The sequence below is a fragment of the Acartia tonsa genome, chromosome 11 (genome assembly GCF_053477335.1).
Source record: "Acartia tonsa isolate MP-2025a chromosome 11, ASM5347733v1, whole genome shotgun sequence".
Lineage (NCBI taxonomy): Eukaryota > Metazoa > Arthropoda > Copepoda > Calanoida > Acartiidae > Acartia > Acartia tonsa.
In genome coordinates this window covers 36,742,456-36,763,371 of record NC_137270.1, presented here as the reverse complement: position 1 = coordinate 36,763,371, position 20,916 = coordinate 36,742,456, and the positions used below count along the sequence as shown (strand labels likewise).

The 20,916-nt window shown below is 31.7% G+C and overlaps 2 protein-coding genes across 3 annotated transcripts in view; both read left to right on the top strand.

Annotated features, from left to right (window-relative positions):
• The first annotated feature begins 910 nt into the window (after positions 1–910).
• LOC145331731 (uncharacterized) lies at positions 911–3,286 on the top strand. Its single transcript, XM_080176558.1, has 2 exons — positions 911–987; positions 1,821–3,286. The coding sequence occupies exon 2, from the start codon at positions 1,865–1,867 to the stop codon at positions 3,020–3,022; it is 1,158 nt and encodes a 385-aa protein (XP_080032684.1). The 5' UTR covers positions 911–987; positions 1,821–1,864; the 3' UTR covers positions 3,023–3,286.
• Positions 3,287–7,000: 3,714 nt separating this feature from the next.
• The window catches only part of Actn (alpha actinin), a 164,469-nt gene continuing 150,553 nt past the window's right edge, over positions 7,001–20,916 (top strand). For both annotated transcript variants that reach the window (XM_080176556.1, XM_080176554.1), the window contains exons 1-2: positions 7,001–7,073; positions 8,000–8,068. The gene's annotated coding sequence lies outside the window, so the exon portion shown is untranslated. The remainder of the gene's footprint in view (positions 7,074–7,999; positions 8,069–20,916) is intronic.

The window sequence follows — 20,916 nt, the reverse complement described above, 5'->3', positions numbered from 1 at the left end:
ATAAAACTTATTTTGTTGAACATATAAATGGCTGATTTTTTTTGTCCATAGTCAAATCCCATCCTCAAACATAAAGACAGAACAATTTAAATAATTTTTTTTCCTTTTTATAAAACGACAGCATTTATTTAGAAGAAAAAGTTGTTATGTCAGGTGCTATACCCTGTCCTTCAGTGAAATTATAACCTTGTGAACTTGGAAATGTTTTCAAGGTTATTTACATCCTGAGCTCTAAAAAAATCTTATTAACTATCGGGTTCAAAAGCCGTTAAACATTTTATATGGAGTTCTTTTGTGAAGTGTCATCTGTGATTATGTTCTACAATTCCCTTTTCAACACCTTAAATCTTTTTAAAAGTCTGAATTAATAGGTTTTTATAGCAAAGAATGTCTTTAAATCATTCAGGTATGAAGAAAAGATTTTTGTTTTAATCTTTTAGTAATTTAATTAATGCTCCTTGTTGTCATTTTATTTTTAAAAAACACAGTTAAACTATCTCCATAACTTATTGAGTTAGTTCAACCTTGTTTTTAAAAAATGAAATGGTAAGTATATGGATTAATAATCTACCAGCAAAGCTACTCTAAAATTCCAAATGTCTGTATGTCTAAAAAGTTTATGGAGAATCGTCATGTTCTATGCTATTATTTATTAGGCTTGTAGTGACGATGTTAATTTAGGTTAATTCAAATTATCTCTGCCAATGTTAAAAATAGTTGTCTGCATGCTTCATTTAATTTTTTATGGAAAATATTGTCTCCTTATCTGCTTCGCTCTTTTCTTGTAAAATAACTTTTTTTCATTTATGAGTTTTGATACTTGGATTGGTGACTTAACTACTAAGGATATTTAACACTTTATTTGCTTCTAAATATTTTTTGTTTCTTCAACATGTTGACTACAACTGTGTCCATTTAAATAACTTTTCAGATAAAATAAAAATGATAAATTAAAAAAGTTGAACATCATTTGTTTTGGTTTTGGAGGTAACTTTAATTAAAAGTTATATAAAGAATAAGAACAGTTACATCCATTAGTGGTGCGACAACAAAGAATAAGTTCTTAATGAGGAAAAAATAAATAAAATGAAATTCAAAGTGATATTATAATTTTAGTTTTTTAAAAGTTTTTTTATCTAATTTTGTGAATTAGACAGCTGTTCTAAATAGTTTTTTTTTAAATTTAGTTACCTTATACCTAATAGTTTTATGCCTTTGACTTTAGCAAATGAAATGAAATTCAGATCATATCTATTGACTAAAATATTAAAATACTTGTCAATTTGGCATATTCTAGTGTTACTAACTACAGTACAAACAAATTAAGAAACTTTTATCTAAATAGAGGAAGACCCCGCAGTAAAACAATTTTATTACAATAAAAAAATGGGTTGCAATCCCCCCTTCTGCTCTAGGGGCGACATATTTGCTTCAATCTTTATTTCAGTGATGTTTTTTTTTAATTGTGGTAAGCTAGGTGCCATATGGAAAGCGTATCAACTCTATAATCATTGAAGTTCAGTTTGTCTATTTCCATACCTAATGAATATTTTGGGCTGTTTTACAACAATTTTTGTTTGGTAAAATTATTCTTTGCACTTTTATAATTAAATCTTGAAATATAATGTAAGTATATCCTTGTTAAATTCCCTTTAATAAAGTAAAATTGAGACACGGGTTACACACACAATTTTTGTCCAGGCTTCAAAAAAAAAATTAAATACTAAAGGTGCTGTTTTGCATAATATGTATTTGTTCGTTTGTCTGACTGTCTGATATGTTAGACTTCATTTTTAAGGATGTTGTCATCTTTGTTTTAGGCATCTTTTGAGCAAAAGCATAAGAAAAATACCAAGGTAACATCATGCCTAAATCCAGAGGTTCGCGATACAGCCGTTTCTTTCCAAGATTTGAATGCAAATCCATGGAAGAAATGTACCAGATAATGATGCTCATATTTGCTGATGGTCAACGTATATTGGGCTCTATCAGAATTCTACCACCTTTGAAATTGTTTCTCACAAAGTTTGAAGATAAAAGGTTTCATCAAATTCTACTTAGTGTGATAGATAATTGTTCATGGTCTCCAAGAATTACTGAAAAATCCAGGAAAGAATTGATCATCAAGTTGAAGGAAAATCCACCAAAAGTGAATTATAAAAATCCAGACTTATCAACCGCACTTTCAGATAGAGACCTGTGGATACTCAGACATATTATGCACTATGGTTTAGAAGTACCAGGAAGTCTTGATAATCCAATCGGTATGGGTTACTTTAGTGATTTCTACTATGAGATGTTTTTTGGTAACTATACAGAATTCATTGAACGCCATGAGAATTTGCCTGAATCAGAACTTAAGAAAACATTGCAGCAAAGGGAAGGATATTGCCAGATAAGCCCAATTTTTGCTCCTATTCTGGGAAGAAAGATGCACATTGACAAATTGCACGAATTTCTATCTGCTGAAATGAAAGCTGAGTTTCATATCATGTATCATGGCAACAATGAAAACAGGCATTTTGACATTTTAGAAAAGCTGCTGGAACTTGGGTGTGATCCTAATGCCTATGATATTGGCGGTCACACAGCACTCATGCAAGCAACACAACAACTTCCTGAAGATAGTGCAAGATTTGTTGAAATACTTCTGAAATATGGAGCAGATCCTAATATGAGAACTGTGTATAATATAAGAGCTCTTGACTTGTTATCCAAGGCTCATTATTATACACATTCATTGAAGTTGCTCATAAATGCGGGTGCCCAGTTGGAAGATTATTCTAACTCTATTGATGCGAGAGTTACTGCTGAAGGCAGAAATACTATAGATATGGCTGTGTTTTTAAGGGAAGCATTTCCTAAGAAAGCCAACGAATGTGAGAAGTCTGCTTGTAAAAATCTTACCAACAAAAGGTGTTCCGCTTGTAATCTTGTTGTGTATTGTTCACGAAACTGTCAGATAGAAGATTGGACTTTCCACAAGGTCACCTGCAAGAAGAAACAAAATACTAGAGAATAAAGGCATGCAAATTAATTTCTCCAATGGTAGACGGTAGTTTAGAAAATCTTTTGAAAATGTACAATTTTTTAAAAATGTTAACAGTAAGTAAAATACCTGTTAATTATTACGCTTTTTTTTCATGTCAAAATATTTGTGATTCCTAAGAACTAATAGATGACATGATGCTTTAATGAATAATCAATCCTGATTTTTACAACATTTGCTAGCTATACATATTAACTATGTAAACAGGATGTATTTTTATCTATTTTATTTTCAGAAAGCACAATGCCACTCATCATTATGACTGGGTTTCCAAGTTCTGGCAAATCAACAGCTGCTACAAGGATACAACTATACTTTGGAGAAAAGGGCAAGGAAGCTGATATTTTGACTGTAGCTTTGCCATTTGATTTTTGATAGTGTGGCTACTGAAAGGTGCTTCAAATCACTTGGTTGTGTTCTTGCCTATTGTAATATTATTTAGTTTCGTAATAACCCTTTTTAGACCAGAAAATTTCGACTAACCCTTTATATTCAAAATCTAGGGGAGTGCGAGGTTTAGGGGTTTGTGTTACAGACAACTAAAAAGAGGGGTGCCATAGGATTTTTTTTCACATTTTTCTTATGTCACTTTTGAAATAGTTAAACTATTGGTAATTTCATGACTTCAATCAAAAGTAACTTGCAAGTAATTCTTAAGTGTTATTCTGTGTCTGTAATATATCAGGGAGGAGGTAGGTACGGGGAAATCCATTAATCTACTACCATATCTTCCTCCTACATATTAGATTTTCTCAATGAAAGAATTGGTGAAAGATTAATTTAATGTTTATTGACCATCTCTGTTTCCCTGGTAGTTTATAGAGCGTGAGCGGTCACAGACAGGTATAGTAAGGATTGGGCGTCCAAGTTTTGTTTAGTCAAATGCTTTGTTTATATCAAGGAATAGCATATAGCAATTATGCTAAGCAATTTGAATAGTTTAATGCAATTTGTGGTACTTATGTTAATTTTCATTTCACCCAATAACTATTAGTATTTATTTTGTAGATACTTAATACTTTCTACACATGAATAAATCGGCTCACCCAAGCGGGCAAATGCTGCTTCATAGAATTACTGTGTTATTAATATCTCCCTTTTTTACTTCTGAGTTAATCTGTAAATGTACTGTGATAGTATTGTGTACATAATGATCAGCTTGTGTGGGTTGAACGACAGTGGGACAAAGACAGGATTAAATTAGAGTTTCATGGGCTAGGAACTTGATTTTTTGTTAACTACAGACATAATATAATCGTCAGTACATACTGCCTCTATCTAAGGGGTCCATATTCTAATTTCTGGGATGCTAGAGTAAAAAAGATATGATAGAAAAAAGCTTTATCAAGGGGGGGGAAGTTCTGACACTTTTGCGTAAACAGTGATTATAGGCTTTGTCTTTGGAGTGAGAGGATAGGTTATTTGACAAAAAAGTTTCCTTTTGGGATGTAGTTTTCCTATTTTTAAAAAAAATTTGGATTCGGCCTCCAGGTTCCGGTACTCTAGGCCTCCAGGTGGATTCTGGACAGGTAAAAAAAAATTTCAAGTTAGAACAAAACTTATTTAACAAAAGTTGCTACTTTATGGATGGTATGAACTAATTTGAAGAAAATTTTAAAATCTGGCTCCAGGTTCAGGTACTGCAGGCCTCCAGGTGGATCCTGGACAGGTAAAAACTGAAAATTTTTACTTTAAAAGTTAGAACAAAACTTATTTAACAAAAGTGGCTTCTTTATAGATGGTATTAACTAATTTGAAGAAAATTTTGAAATCGGGCTCTAGGTTCAGGTACTGCAGGCCTCCAGGTGGATCCTGAACAGGTAAAAATTGAAAATTTTTAGTTTAAAAGTTAAAACAAAACTTATTTAACAAAAGTAGCTTCTTTAAAGATGGTATTAACTAATTTGAAGAAAATTTTGAAATCGGGCTCCAGGTGCAGGTACTGCAGGCCTCCAGGTGGATCCTGGACAGGTAAAAATTGAAAATGTTTAGTTTAAAAGTTAAAACAAAACTTATTTAACAAAAGTAGCTTCTTTAAAAATGGTATTAACTAATTTGAAGAAAATTTTGAAATCGGGCTCCAGGTTCAGGTACTGCAGGCCTCCAGGTGGATCCTGGACAGGTAAAAATTGAAATTTTTTACTTTAAAAGTTAGAACAAAACTTGATTTCGTCTTTTTCTTCAAATTAGGTAATACTAGCTAAAAATTAACAACTTTTGTTAAATGAATTTTGTCTTAAATTAAATAGTAAATAATTTCCGTTTTTACCTGTTCAGGATCCACCTTGATCCTACCAGTACCTTGACCTGGAGCCCGATTTTAAAATTTTCTTCAAATTAGTTCCTACCATCCATAAAGAAACCACTTTTGTTAAATAAATTTTTTTTTCAAATTAGTTCCTACCATCCATAAAGAAGCATTTTTTGTTAAATAAGTTTTGTTCCAACTTTTAAACTAAAAATTTACAATTTTTACCTGTCCAGGATCCACCTGGAGGCCTGCAATACCTGAACCTGGAGCCCGATTTCAAAATTTTCTTCAAATTAGTTAATACCATCTTTAAAGAAGCTACTTTTGTTAAATAAGTTTTGTTTTAACTTTTAAACTAAAAATTTTCAATTTTTACCTGTCCAGGATCCACCTGGAGGCCTGCAGTACCTGAACCTGGAGCCCGATTTCAAAATTTTCTTCAAATTAGTTAATACCATCTATAAAGAAGCCACTTTTGTTAAATAAGTTTTGTTCTAACTTTTAGAGTAAAAATTTTCAATTTTTACCTGTCCAGGATCCACCTGGAGGCCTGCAGTACCTGAACCTGGAGCCCGATTTTAAAATTTTCTTCAAATTTGTTCAAACTATCCATAAAGTAGCAACTTTTGTTAAATAAGTTTTGTTCTAACTTGAATTTTTTTTTTTACCTGTCCAGAATCCACCTGGAGGCCTGGAGTACCGGAACATGGAGGCCGAATCCAAAATTTTTATAAAAATAGGAAAATTACATCCCAAAAGGAAACTTTTTTAATATAAAATAAATATTATATTATATTAAATAACCTATCCTCTCACTCCAAAGACAAAGCCTATAATCACTGTTTACGCAAAAGTGTCAGAACTTCCCCCCCCCCCTTATTTTCAATGTTTTCTAACAAAAAATACATAAGTTCAAAGTTGTTTTATACTTTGATTTAAAAAAATATATTAATCAGCTTTTTTTTCAATTAACCTATAAATGAAGTTAATTTTAGAGGTCAGAGTATTGAAAATTCTTACAGGTTTCTAAAAGGTTAGGTAATAAATGAGTTCCAAAAAGCCTTTACATAGCTCAATCATATTTTTTTCTTAATTTATTTGCCCCACAGTGTAGTGCAATAGCATACTAGGCCTACACTCTATAACAGACAGGACAAATTTTCATATTGATTGTTCACAAAAATATTTTATTTTATTTCATGCACTTATGTTTTAAAAGAAATGCCCTTTTTTAAGGTTATAGATGTGCATTAGGAAATAAGTCTCTCAAAACTTGTAGTAAAAGCTTCTTTATCCCCAACCTAATATAACATTGGCAATTTTTTTCAAAGTACAATCGAATAAAAATAAAATTTGTACTTATAATTATTAGATTCTAATATTCTTTCAGAGAAAAATGTACAAAAATAGTGAATTAATCTGTGAATATATGTTTTAGCATAATGTTTTCTAGTCTTTAGGGAAATTAAAGGTGAAATTTGGCCGTCCATACATATAAAAGAGAAAGTGAGAGACAAAAAGTTTCAAAGTTTGTTTTGTAACTTACTATAACAGCTAAACAGGGGACTTTCTACGGAAGAAACTAACTGTTAAGCTAAATAAAGAAAATCAAATAGAGAGCAAAGCGACAGAGAGTGTCCGGTCAGCGCGCACACACACACGCCACACACACACAACACGCGCAGCCTCGCTCAGTCTCCTCTCCTCAGGCTAAGGGGGTTCAAGGGGTGTAACCTCTGTTCTGCTCTCACGTGTTGGTGCTGCAACCTCTAGGAAAAGTTTCCATAATACGCCCTTGTTTAATAATTTAACCCTAGATTCAACCCTTATTGTGTTTTATAATTTTAACAACCAGCATATTATTTAAACAATGTAATAGAATGTGGTCAATTATTGTGATTTATTTGTGCAAGATTCCACGTAGAAAGCTGTGTTATTCCTAGCTTTTACACATTACACAAATGGCTGACTTTCAAAATAAGAAAAAGTGAAAAGATAACATGTTTTTATTCCCAATGATTGGTAGCTACTCTTTATGTATAATTTTTCGTCAGTTCTAAAGTCTTTTAAACTTTATTAGTCATTGTATGTTTATCACTTGTAACGAGCTTCTAGTGTCATCCTGTTTTATAAAGTAGGATTTTGTGTCTGTAGCTCAAGATCTCTCTAACCAATTGAGTAACATAGTTATGCTTGACAGTGAATTTTCTTATAGGTCCAGGGAATGTTTATAACTCTTTTTTGGGGAAGGTACCTCCACCCATTGTCTGACCCTCTATTTTTTTTTAGCTTTTTAAGAAACATTGAATATAATTCCAGGGCCGTTTATTTGGGGAGGGGGAGGTACCCTCCTCTAAAATAGTCATGACCTTCCTTGATATATAACAATCTAGTTTGAGTCGTCAAACCCTTTAATTAAGTCTTTAATACATTTAAGAAATTCTCCGTTTAAAATAAACTTCATCTGCTAAGACCCTCTTTAATTAGGACAACTATATTATTTTCATTGTTAAAATTAACCGAAATTTCTTGTTCTCAAAAACAAATATATTACTTCAAAATGTCACTTATGGAAAGTTTACGCAATGAAATAGATTCCATTAATTAAGGCAAGGAGAAATCTTCACTATAATAACTAGTTTGTAGCAATGGTTTGTAGACAAAAAATATGTTATGAAAATAGGAAACTTTAATTTCAGATCATATTCTCAGTGATTATTTGCTTTGTTGGTGGCTCTTAGTGCTAGCTACTAGCTTATTATAGCAAGGTAAGACAGCTTTTATATTTGAATCGGTCCCATCCAATCCTGCTGAATATACGTACTGACCAATAAATGTAGTACAAGCAAGCTCAATTGACTAAAGGGGACTATCCACGAACAAGAGCAAGTGATTCTAAGCACCTTCCAGCATTGATCCATAGTATTTTATTAGTGAATATACTAGGTTTATGTTTGATATTTGGTTTATCGACTAAAAAGTTAGGTTTCACCATGGTTTTATATGAAAAAACTTTTAAATGTAAAGCATTTTCTAAGGCAATACCATCAAATGCTTTGTTGAGTTCAAAGGACAAAATAAAATAACACGGTAGAAAAGCATCAAATGCTGTAAATTGCAAAAGTACATAAATTAAACTGTTTACAATATTACAAGTAACCAACCCTTTTTCTAAATATACATTTTTAATCACAATAATATACTTTTGTGTCACTAAAATATATGGTAATGGATGTACATTGCAGATAACTTTAAATATCACAGATTGCTTAGTTCAAAGTCTAAGCTCCCATTCCCAACTGCCAAACAATTTTTATATATAGCAATATACAGAATTGTATCAAATGCTTTGTTAAAGTCACATTTAAAGATAATAATTTTAATCCCTAGTGTTATTACTCTCTAGCTAAGGAAAAAGTGTACAGATTGTACGCAAATGTCTAACCCATTGTACATAATAGTAAATTCTATGTTAAACAATCTTAATAGAAATTTTCTTAAGTAATTTTTTTTATCTTCCTATTTGAAAAAGGAGAAAAACGTAATTGATAACCATTACTAATAGAAATCTTATCAAGAAATTTGATTCTCAAGTAGCTGTTTTTTCACTTCAACAATCATCAAGTGTTTTTATACAAATGTTTTTTTACACTAAACCAGGATAGATTTTCAAGAAATCGTTTAAATTAATGTAAAATCTTTAAATCAGAAATGTTATAAGTCTTTGGAATACAAACATAATCACTATTCAAAAAAATCACAAGCGTCAGGTTAAAATATAAATGAAATTTTTATGAAAGCAAATAAATTTGTCTCAGATGATTCAAAATTGTCTAATTTGGCAAGAGAAAGGAAAAAACTCGTCGAGAGCGGCGGATCCACCGCTGTTTCTTCACAGTTCCACATTGTACCTCTCTAAAGCAACTGCCATACCAAATTTCAGTGCTCTGACTCTTTTTTTAGTTGAGTTTCTTTGACATTTAGTTTTGTTTTCAAAAAGCTTCCCCCCCTCCAACCATTTACCATTCGAGTGCACTCAAGTAACGACAAAAACGAGATAAAAGAAATCAATTCAAATCTTTATTCTCTATTTACTTTTAGGAAATTATGCTTATTATAAATAAAAGATTTCTGTTTAACTGTGAAGATTCCATTTCACCTTTGAGAAATTGATATTCTTAGACTAATATTGTTTGTTTTTGACCTATTTACAAGTTGTGATCTCATTTGGAGCTTTAACAAGGACAAAATGACGACAAAACTATGTATTTTTAAGAAATAAAAAAAATCATATTTTGAAAAATATCCTAATATCTTACTGTCTGTTTGGTGTAATTCTTGCTAAACTCAACTATCCTACCTATAAATAAAGTTTTAGAACTAAAATTTAAATTAAATCTCTCGTTCTTCTCTTTATAGTGCCTCTAGGGGCGATCCCGCTAGTTATGAATGTCACAAATTCGTCGCACACAAACAATCATACCATATTCCAATGTATGTAGAATAAACGTGGATATTAAACCTGAGAAAATTGTCGTCAATTTAGGTTACTATTTCCACTGTCATTTATTTATTAGTCCGTTTATTTAGTAGGAGGGAGGGGTTGTGTAAAGTGGTGGGGGTGGGGTAGTGTTAGATCATTATTTTAGCCAGCTACAAGTAACATTCCACTATATTATCAAACATGAAGATTTGGTGGAAGATCCAAGTAATAATAACTCTATTCAAATTTATTAGGTTATACTTAATGAACTGAAAATATTACCTAAAACCGTAAAAGATTTTTTTTTTAATAAGAAATCCGCCAAGATTATTTGAGCATAAAGACAATCTGTTTGTATAAATTAAAGCTTGATAACTTTAAGTTTCAATCAGGGACGGGGACAGGTACTCTGAGAATAAAAAAGTTTATGTAAAAAGCGCACTTAGTTATCCTTGTTAGTGAAGGTACATGCATAAGGTATAGCCAACAAGCGAAATACATCCAAATTTATAATTTTGGGGCAAATGGAGAGGTCGTGAATTGTTGCCCCCGCCCCCCCCCCCCTCCCCCCCATCGACAGCTGAAAATAACGTATAGATTTCGCGAAATTTTTCGAATTAATTTCGTTATTAGTAAAAGCTGGGTAGTGTATCGAGTTATAATTTGATTCCTAGCTTACTAAAATTCTATTTCATTCTATGGATATTTATTTTAATGTTGTTTTGAATTCGATTTGTTTTTGCTTGAATAGAACTGGTTCTGGTCAATACTGAAAAAAAACATATACGTAGTATTGGAGACAATAGTCAATAATAAACAAAAGAAAACCCAATCATTTAATCCCTTTTTTGTTGGCTAAGCAAGGTTTGGTCCTCTTAGACTTCATATTCATGGCAACTTAAAATATTAGTTCAAGTATCATTCAACAGATATCTTGCTCTTTGATTGTACAATCTTCTCGTGAAGTTTTAACTGCATTATAATGTGTTGTGCCTGTTTATTGGCTTTAGTGCTCATAATAAAATAAACCCTAACAAGAGCTGAATATCACACTTAATGTTTAAGGAAGAGGTTTAATGGTATTATCCTCTTAAAATTTTTTTTCAATTTTTAAAATTTGAGTAACCCCCCCCCCCCCCCCCCCCCCCCCCCCCCCCCCCCCCCGACAGCGAACTATGAACTCTGGCCGCAGCGCTCGGCTCCCTAGCCTGCCTAGCCGCAGCGCTCGGCCCCCTTGCCTGCCAAGCCGCAGCGCTCGGCTCCCTAGTCTAAAACCTAACCTAACCTAAAATAGTTGTTCGTCGTTGGGGGGGGGGGGGGGGGGGCGGGGGGGGAATACTCAAATTTTCAAATTGAAAAAAAAAATTTCTAAGAGTATAACGCCGGTTTAATTAATGGATTAATGTCTTTGCTTCCTTGCTTAAAAACTGTCAAATATTATTTTCTCACGATTCACCCCCCTTGAATCATTTTTCCTAATAATGATCTCCCATAAGGGTGGAATAAAATAAGATGCAAGCGTTGCATTTGTAATTTATTTTGCAATAAAATGTCTTTCAATGCCCTTTAAACTAACTTGAAATGTTTGTTTCTCCCAAGCATCAAAAGAGATCTTCACAAAATTCGCTTTACTCATTTGTACGACACTGCTAGCGTAGTTTTTGTCGGGTGCTTTACATGAATAGTAATAGGGGGTTCAATAGATTTAATGGTGTTCTGTTATGCTTTCTGTTAATAAAAGTGCAATAAGTTTATTTTATTGGGGAAGAAAAATTTTTGTTTTTAAGCAGGGCCGGGACGGCAATCATGGTTACTTGAGATTCGTATAGGAGGGGAAAGATTAATTCCCCCTCTTGAAAATTTTGGAAGTGAATTGGTAAATGTGGATAATTGATGGCAGGGACGTCCAAGCTTTTTATTTGATCGGGTTAAAATGTTGTGTTTAAAAGGCTAAAGGGGGGGAGGGGGGTAAACATCACTTTACCCTTACCCTTAGCGGTAGGGGTTCATGAAATACATGTTTTAAAATGGGACTGGGTATCTTGTTTACCTTTTTGCCAATCCTAGTTTAATATTGTAATTCTTCATTAAAATATGCATTAGTAAATTGAGAATTTAATCATCAACAAGGGGTGTTTGTATGTTTAGAATTATGTGTGTTTGTATTTCGTTTAAGATGGTCAATTAAAAAACCCCACTGCAGCTCAGTAGCTCTTAAAATAGAGGGTTAGATTAGAGTAGTTATGTTTTTGGTAATATGTTTTTAGATATCTATTAAATATTTGCACAAAAGGATAACAAACTGTTCTGCCATTTTTCTGGATGAATTGTTTTTCTTCATGTTGTAGGTACCAGATAAGCTTTTATATCTACAATTTTTGAATAGCAAGAAACAGAAAAAGATTTTTTAAAAGTAGCATAGAACTATCCCATGACTTAATTTTTAAAATAAAAAAGCCTAAATCCACCCTGAGAACAATGGAAGCTTTCCTAAATTGGAGAACTCAATCCGTTCAGAAGTCATTAAAATTTCAAGCTTCAGACAAAAAAGCTTTTTAGTCTAGGATAACATTTTTTAAAGCAGGCTTTCCCTACCTAAGACTTTAAGCATGATGCTCTGCTCATGTGCCGTTTTAGGTTATCTATTCTAAAAATCTTTTGTTAGAACAAATCTATTGTGAAAAGTAAATATGTTTGACCCAAGGACGTCAAGGTCGCAAAGAAAGCACTATAGGATCAACATGGACAAAACTATATGCATCACAGTGGGCCAGAACGGAACTAAAATATGTAGCTGTAGTTTTTTTTATAAAATGCAGTAAAACTTTAGGGCCCCAACTTTAAAAAAATACATATTAAACATGTTTTTAACACGGTTAAATAACCAGTTTTTATCAGTCGAAAATGAAAAGAATTCACAGCCGTAATGATAAAATAAAAAAGTGGAGTAAATATAGTTTTCTTTAATTGAAACATTATTTTTTTATCACAATATACTTAGGTAAGTACATTACAAAAAAAAATATACATTTTGTCTTAAAAATTATAATTTACAACTAGCAAAAGTTAACATTAATTTTTTCTAAACTTATCAGATTCTTCATTTGAGTAAGTTATTTATAGAGTAGCTACACTACTATAAATTATAAACATGCAATAAGCTTGTAAATTTTAAATTAGGTATTATCTAAATCATTTCTGACGTTAATAGCAATTCACTTAATTAAGTCAAGTTTAATTAACAAATATTAATTCAAAAAATATACATATTTTTTTTGCAAAACTTTTTTTATTTTCAGCTAAATAACATCATTAAAGTTAAAACTCTGTTATGTTAAGATGAAATTATAACTTATCAAAAACTATTTCGTCCTATTTCTATTCAAGGGATATAAAATTTTTCTGTAAAAATAACAAGCGTTTGTTTAAGCGCCCAAGGTCCAATGCAACAAAAAAAGGGGTTGGTAGGTTGTGCTAAAATTCCGTAAAGGTGTGAGTTTTAAGGCTCAAAAACAGTAGTAGAACGATAATATTCATTTCACTATATATAAATATAAAATTTGTTGTCTTTGGTTCTATTCAATAAGAAATACACATATTATCGTTCTACCACTGTTTTTAAGCCTTAAAACTCACACCTTTACGGAATTTTAGCACAACCTACCAACCCCCTTTATAACCATTGTCCCATACTCTTATCCCTAATAAAAACAAATCATAATTAAGACAGAATATAAATTTTTTTTTTACTTACTACATCTACAAGAATAATCTGTTTTTAAATTTTTTAGGCAAAATAGTTTTCCTTGGATAAACTACTACCCGTTATCTTTTAAATTCAATCTTTCATAATAAAGATATAATCCAAACTATCTAATATTACAAAAAAAAATGTTTATAAAGCTATTCTGTGGTTTTCGATGATGTAGCAAACTTTTATCGCTGCACCACGGATATTCTTACACTTGTCAGGGTCTAGAAACTATAAATATACCTCATAACAATTAAAACAATGTCTGAATTACCCAAAAATATAATGTGATTAATATTATGTGTCTTTACTCTTTAGGACCTAGTGAGTTTTAATTACATTTTTCACAAGAATTACACCTATATAATAACAACAGAGTTAAGATAGAAAAAAATATTCTGAAAAATATTAGAAAAAAGTAGCATAAGAAAAGGTTTATACCTCTTTTTGTAGTAAACTTATAAAAAAAACAATTATCTGCATATTGTTTTGGTAACTCATCTGTTTTGAAGATTTTTTGTTGCCCTTTTCATTATTTCTAATTTTTTTTTACATAGATTACCAAGCTAAGTTGCTAAACTTGTAAATACCTTTCATGGAGCGTTTCTTTTACCCTTAATTGAAAGCTTACTTGATTTATTCTTAAATCTTTGGATTTTCCTGGTCTCATAATTGTTTTTATTTTACCTAACCTTTGATAAGTGGAGAGGGCAGAGAAAGAAAAACATTGAATGTTTTGTCAAGTCTCTTTAAATTGAAGATAAGATAAAAAATTTGAACCTTGTACATTGTTTTAGCTTACACCAACAACGAAATTACTTCGGAAAAAAATCACAAAACCTATACATGATTTTCAGCTGTCGTTGGGGGGGGGGGGGGGGCATGGTAAAATTTACAACCTTTTTATTTGCCACCCAAATATTATTTTAGATTTATTTCGTTACTTGGCTATACCTTATTCCTGACATTGTGTACAGACATTCATTACTACGAATACTACTTAAGGAATTTGTATGGAAGTTATAACCACCTTCCTTTATAAAATGATGATATACCTAGTGCATAAAGAAATATCTTAATCTGAAGCTTTGATTTAAAAAAACTTGTTATATATACACAAAGTTGCCAGCCTTTTAAATCCTGTGGGGGGGGGGGGGGGTAAAATTAAATTAAAAACTTCGTACTTAGTGTAATAGCTCCAAATATATCATACAATTTTTTCAGAAGATGGTTCAATTCATGCCCAGTTGTATTTTGATGGTGAATTAAATATTGTTTAGATTGATTGCACTTAAGGGTGCTTTCCAAAAATCACTACCGGTAAGCACTGACGATCGCACAACCCCCCTCCCCCCGGGCCCCCTTACACTAAAATAACTGAGGAGGGGTGGGGGTTAGTTTTATTTGTTTATTACATTGGAACAGGTAAGGATAGGTTATATTGGTTACTGGGTATTCCCGAAGGGTGTAGGCACCACAGGTATAGGCCCCCGTAGGGTAAGAGTCTCAAGAGGGTTTAGGAAATGAAACTGTACCCCCCTGATTTTCATTTTATTTCTAAGATAACCGGTGGGGATTTTCAATGCTTAACTGGCATCTTGTGTGAAAGCGCTCATTTAAGAATAATGACAGTTAAAATAGGCTGCACTATTCATGAATCCACATGTCCCTGTTAAAAAACTATAAAACTTGTTTTTAACCTCAACCTTATTTTTTTTTCTCCCTTTACAAAACAAAGTTCAAATATTCTCACACATTTTGGAAACAAAACAAAATTAGATTTTCTTTTCCACCATTTCTTGCTCTTGTCAAGTTATCGGGATAAGTTTTCTCAAATTAAGGGGGGGGGGGAGTTCTGACACATTTGCGTAAACGGTGAGTATAGGCTTTATCTTTGGACTGAGAGGATAGGTTATTAGGGATAAAATCATTCTTATATGATGAATTTCCCCCAGATTTAAGATTTTTTGGATAGGCCTCCAGGTTCCGGAGCTCCAGGCCTCCAGGTGGTCTCTGTACAGGTAAAAATGAAAAAAAAAAAAAATTTGAAAGTTAAAAATCAACTTATAAAACAAAATATGCATATTTTTTCTTCAAATATGTGAATAATATTAAAAAAGATGCATATTTTGTTTTATAAGTTGACCTGTAACTTAAAAAAAAAAATTCTTTTTTTCAATTTTACCTGTACAGGGACCACCTGGAGGCCTGGAGCTCCGGAACCTGGAGGCCTATCCAAAAAATCTTAAATCTGGGGGAAATTCATCATATAAGAATGATTTTATCCCTAATAACCTATCCTCTCAGTCCAAAGATAAAGCCTATACTCACCGTTTACGCAAATGTGTCAGAACTCCCCCCCCCCCTTGGACTCAGAGAAATCGATCGTTTTGACTTTTGATGATTACCTTTCTTCAGGGATCTTAGGGGATAAGATAATGGACAATAAATTGATATACATTTCTACTAAACGTTTAGACATTGGTAGTTTGACCAAAACAAACAAGATTTTAAAAAAGGACTCAACGTTTTTAGGCCAGTGATTATGAGAAAGTGTTTGGAGTATAAAACTTTGGGTACCAGTGTAATCTACAGTTTAATTTCCACTCCCTCAATACCATAGAATCATTTAATACCAACATTTCATTATCATTTAAACGTAATAAAACTTTTAAAACCCTCTAAGAACTCAGATTTTAAATTATATCTTGTTAATTTTCATTTTTTGTCCGCTTTTTTAAGTTTTAACAATTCTTATCTCTTTCCAAAGCTCAAAGTAAAAAATACTAACTCAGTCTTCAAGTTTTGAAAATGTTTAACAAAATTGAAGAAATTTTCCAGTGAGACTGTTTTCTTCTACATTGTTTTCAAAGATATTGTACTGGTTCAGAAAACTGACAGAAATGAGAAAGGAGAGGGGGGGGGGGGGTATTTGATTATATTTTTATCATGGCAATTTAAAATTGAGTTTTAGGCTCTTAGTTGATTTGTGAACTTTTCTATATCTTAATTTAGAATTAAAGCCCATATTATTGTATTGTTTATGTTAAGTACTCACTATATTTGCGCCGCGCTAGTCTCTAATGAAATCAATATTGTTTAACTACAGCAAAAGTAATTTTATTTTAGAAAAGTAATAGTTTATTCAGTCACCTTTTGAATCAAAAGCTGCCAATAACATTTTTTGTCTTTTTTTTAGGACTAACTCTCAATCTAGGCCTTTAAGTTAAGTTTTTATTTGAGTCACTTTAAAGTCATTAAACCTTGTTTTTAACTAAAAATACCTGTAAACGATTTTGATTTCAATGTTTCTTGATTGTAGTGTAACAAAATGTGTGTCATTAAACCTTGTTTTTAACTAAAAATACCTGTAAACGATTTTGATTTCAATGTTTCTTGATTGTAGTGTAACAAAATTTGTGTCCTTCAACTTGTTATTTTAAAAATTCAGAAAGTAATACTCATTTCATTTTTGATGTAAAGATAAGCTAACTAGTTGTATATGATATATGTATACAGGTGGATATTTCTAGTCAATTACATACGTGTATGTAATATATTTATCCTATATATACATAATATTCTAGCTTTAACTGCTTTCCTTCAATGTTTTTTTTACAAGCATTATACATGTCTAATTCTATGCTTTGAGATTTTTGTACAGTTTTCCATTTAGTATTGTCGCCCCTATCCTTCTTTCAGGGAGGGTGGTGTAACCCTAACCCCAGCCCTTGACATATTTTTTTTAAAGGGCCCCATTTTTCAGTCGGGTAGACCAAAATATCCTGAAACCTGCCCTAGAAGTCTTTTTTTAGATTATGGACTTATATACCTATAACCGTTTAAAAGATCTTATTAAACCTGATATCTGGACGAACTATAGGTAACCTTATAATGACTTGTAATAAAAAATAATGGTATTTATTTAATAAATAAATAGATATTTACTTTATTCATAACTTTTTAGGTCATTTAAACAATATTAGTAGTTATTAAAGCATCGTATTATAGACAGCTTTTCGTGGTTTCGAAGCCATACTGGCAAGAATGGTTATCATTTTTTTAAATTTAAGATTTATCCTTGCTTCTCTATTTATGTAAAATTGGATTAAAGAAAATCTCACTTCTATATGTGAAATCTTTTGAATAACATGACATTTAGTCACCATACAGCTACTTTAGATATTTGTACACCAAATAAAATGTTTCTAGTTTGAATCATATAAAATTTAAATGGACCTACGGACTTTCTTGTAATGATTAAAAAGTTGCTATGCTTTTCAATCGTACCCGATTCAGATTATTACAGGAATCATTATGCAAAGTTTGATATCTTTCAATTGAAGTTAAAAGTTTTTTTTGCTCTTCCCTTACATACATATTTTTTATTCTGTTGAATTATTTAAAAAAAATATATGTATAAGTATATATGTATAAACCAGACAGTTATCTTGCCGAAGTGTTGGAGACACTTTTCGTCTGCAAGCAAAATGCTTTCTGTTCTTTTGTAGGGACTTTGTTGTGTTTATATTTATGAGGTTATTAGCTGATTTTTAAGGCTCAGACAGAGCTACATATAGCTCATGCCCCCTCTATTCTTTTACTCACATCTGTCACTTTATAAATGACAGCTTATATGTAGCTAGGAAAATTAAGGAAAGAGTAGGAGACAAAAAGAACACAACAGGAGTTCATAACAAAAGCTTATGATGTTAGTAGAACAAGGATGACAACATTCAGCGATGCACAAAAAAATTATTGATGGACAAACCGACAAAGTGAGTTATAGAGCAGATGTGATTATTGAAATGTAGAAAGTCACCAAACTTTTCATAATAATCAATACATGTGTTAATGTCATATGTAACTTGAATGACTGACTGACAGACAAAGTAAGTTATGTTGAATGCTCTTTTGTAAGGGATATTTTCACCAATAAAATCAGCAGTCTATCGCATATTGCAGCCGAAGAATTCAGAGTTACTGATGACGGACAACAAAATGAATTATAGAGTAGCTTCTCTACAAAAAAATTAGTTATATATTCAGATGGGTGGCTATGACCTATAGTAGTGTATTTTTTATTTCCCTAAACTATTAGGTAAGCCAGCATTGGACAATTTTAGATTTGAAGTACATTTTAGTAAATTTTCTCTGTGATTGACTGACATTTGCGCGCCTATCAAGTTATGACATATTGGGTAACTCTTCGTGGAAAATGAATTTAATCAAATCTTACCTTTCAATCTTTTAAATGCCATTTCTGTCTTTGAATTTAGAGAAATTAAATTAGAAAAAGAGTTAAACAGTTTAATTATGTAAATGTAAATCATTTCATATTAATGAACTTCATATTATAGTTGATCATGTAATATTTTATGAATTTGAAACACCAGGGTTTATTAAAAACTCATGAAAAATCAAATATTTGTATATGCGTTTTTCCTGTAACCTGTTTTCTGAATGAACCTTTTTAGGGAGGCTTTATCTTAATTTAAAAAAATAAGTGAGAAACTTTTTGCTGAAAATAACACAATAAATCTTAAAGTAAGTCATGTCTGATATCAAGTGCATCATAGAGTTATTCAATTCATCCTCCTTGAAAGGGCCAATTAAAGTTTCAAGGTATATAAATCCATTGCCGAGCAAGGGAAGGTTAAACATTCCACTAGCTACAAAGTCACAATAGTATGACACTAGATTACCAGGCTATCCCAAAGTGAAATTCTTCTGTAATACTTGAGTATTAGATATTAATAGAACCTTTATAGAGAGACAAAAGTCACAGATAACTAAGATAATCTCTATAAACAAATAGTTTTGCACAAAGAGGCATAGTCACGAATTTAGGGATAGAGTAGTTTCTATTCTTTGTAAGATTTGGAAACAAAATAAATGCAGTTAATAGTGGCTATGCCCACATTTCTAGGGATATTTGAAGAGGGGCTGACGGTTGTTCGATAAAAGTAAATTTAAGAAAAATTAAAGGTATTTTTTCTTGGGATGGGGCAGAGAATAGTTTGAAACCTTAGAGGTTTACATATGAAGTTTTGAAGTATAGGAGAGCCATGTCGGTCCTTTTTTTCACTGGAAATGGGGGTATATTAGTAAATTTTCAACCCAAAATTTTGATGCATGTGAATTTTTAATTATTGTTTTAAAAGCATTTTTTATTCATTTGATATCTGTCAAAAAAATGGATATTGATACCTGAGGTATTAAAGTACTATAAACTGAAAAATTTTTAAAATTTTTTTGTCCCTTATCCCTTGGTTAGGGTTTAACTTTTTTGCACAAGAGAAAAGATTTTAGTATCAACTGCAATATTTATACTAAGCATACATGTTCAGTATTTACACAGGCGTGCACAGGTTTTAACAGGAATTTTTTTAAAGAGAAACTATTTTGCCTTAGGTATATAATCATTTTACATGTCAAAAAGTTAGGAATTAAAAAAATAAATGGAATTTTCTGTCAGTCAGACAATATTTGTCATTTATTTAGTTTATGTGATGCTTACAGTTTAGCTTAATGTTATACTTACAGTAACATGAATACATTATACTTTATTTGGAACTAGCGGCTACGCTCCTAGATACCTCAAGGGACACGTAAAATTGTTTCTTTTCTTCCTCTTTTTTTAAAATCAGCTATTTACCAAAATATTTTTTACGCCGTGATGTTAGTTGTGTTTTTATTTTTTTTTTTTTTTGTCGATGTTTGTCTTCAAATGCCATATCCTTCTCTAAGTTGATCTCACGTTGTATTAGAAAAATCTAAAATGAAAATAATATTTTTGAATTGCTGAATTAAAGTTATAAAATTATTGTTTTTATTGATTTAAAACCCTGCTTGTCAAATAAAGTTACTAGCTACCAAACGCAGAATTACACATTTATTTTCCAATAAGCTTATTCCTTTCGATTTAATGCTTCTATAAACACAATTTCTTCCCTTGCATTAGAGAGAGAGAGCTGAAAGGGGGGGGGGGGGGGGGAAATGTGGTGACTCGTGCCACGACATACCAGCAATTTTATTTTGGGTGCTACTCCCTTAGTTTTAGAGATAATTGGATGAAATCTTTTGGGCTGGGTCAGTAATTACCCCAACTAGAGGTATCTTTCAAAAAAAACGGCGGCGGGACCGCCGCTCCCGCCGCCCGCCGCCGTTTTCCGCAGCCACCAAAAAAAAATTTTTTTTTGCATTTCTCGCCGAATTAGGCAATTTGGAATCATTTGAGACCATGTTATTTTTTTCAAAAATTTTTCCCCTTACAAGCAACCCTGTGGGGGGACTTAGTCATTTTTTTCAAATTCTCGTAAATCAAGGTATAAATACAGTACTTCTCCTGTGATTTTGAAGATATTAAAACAAAATCTTTT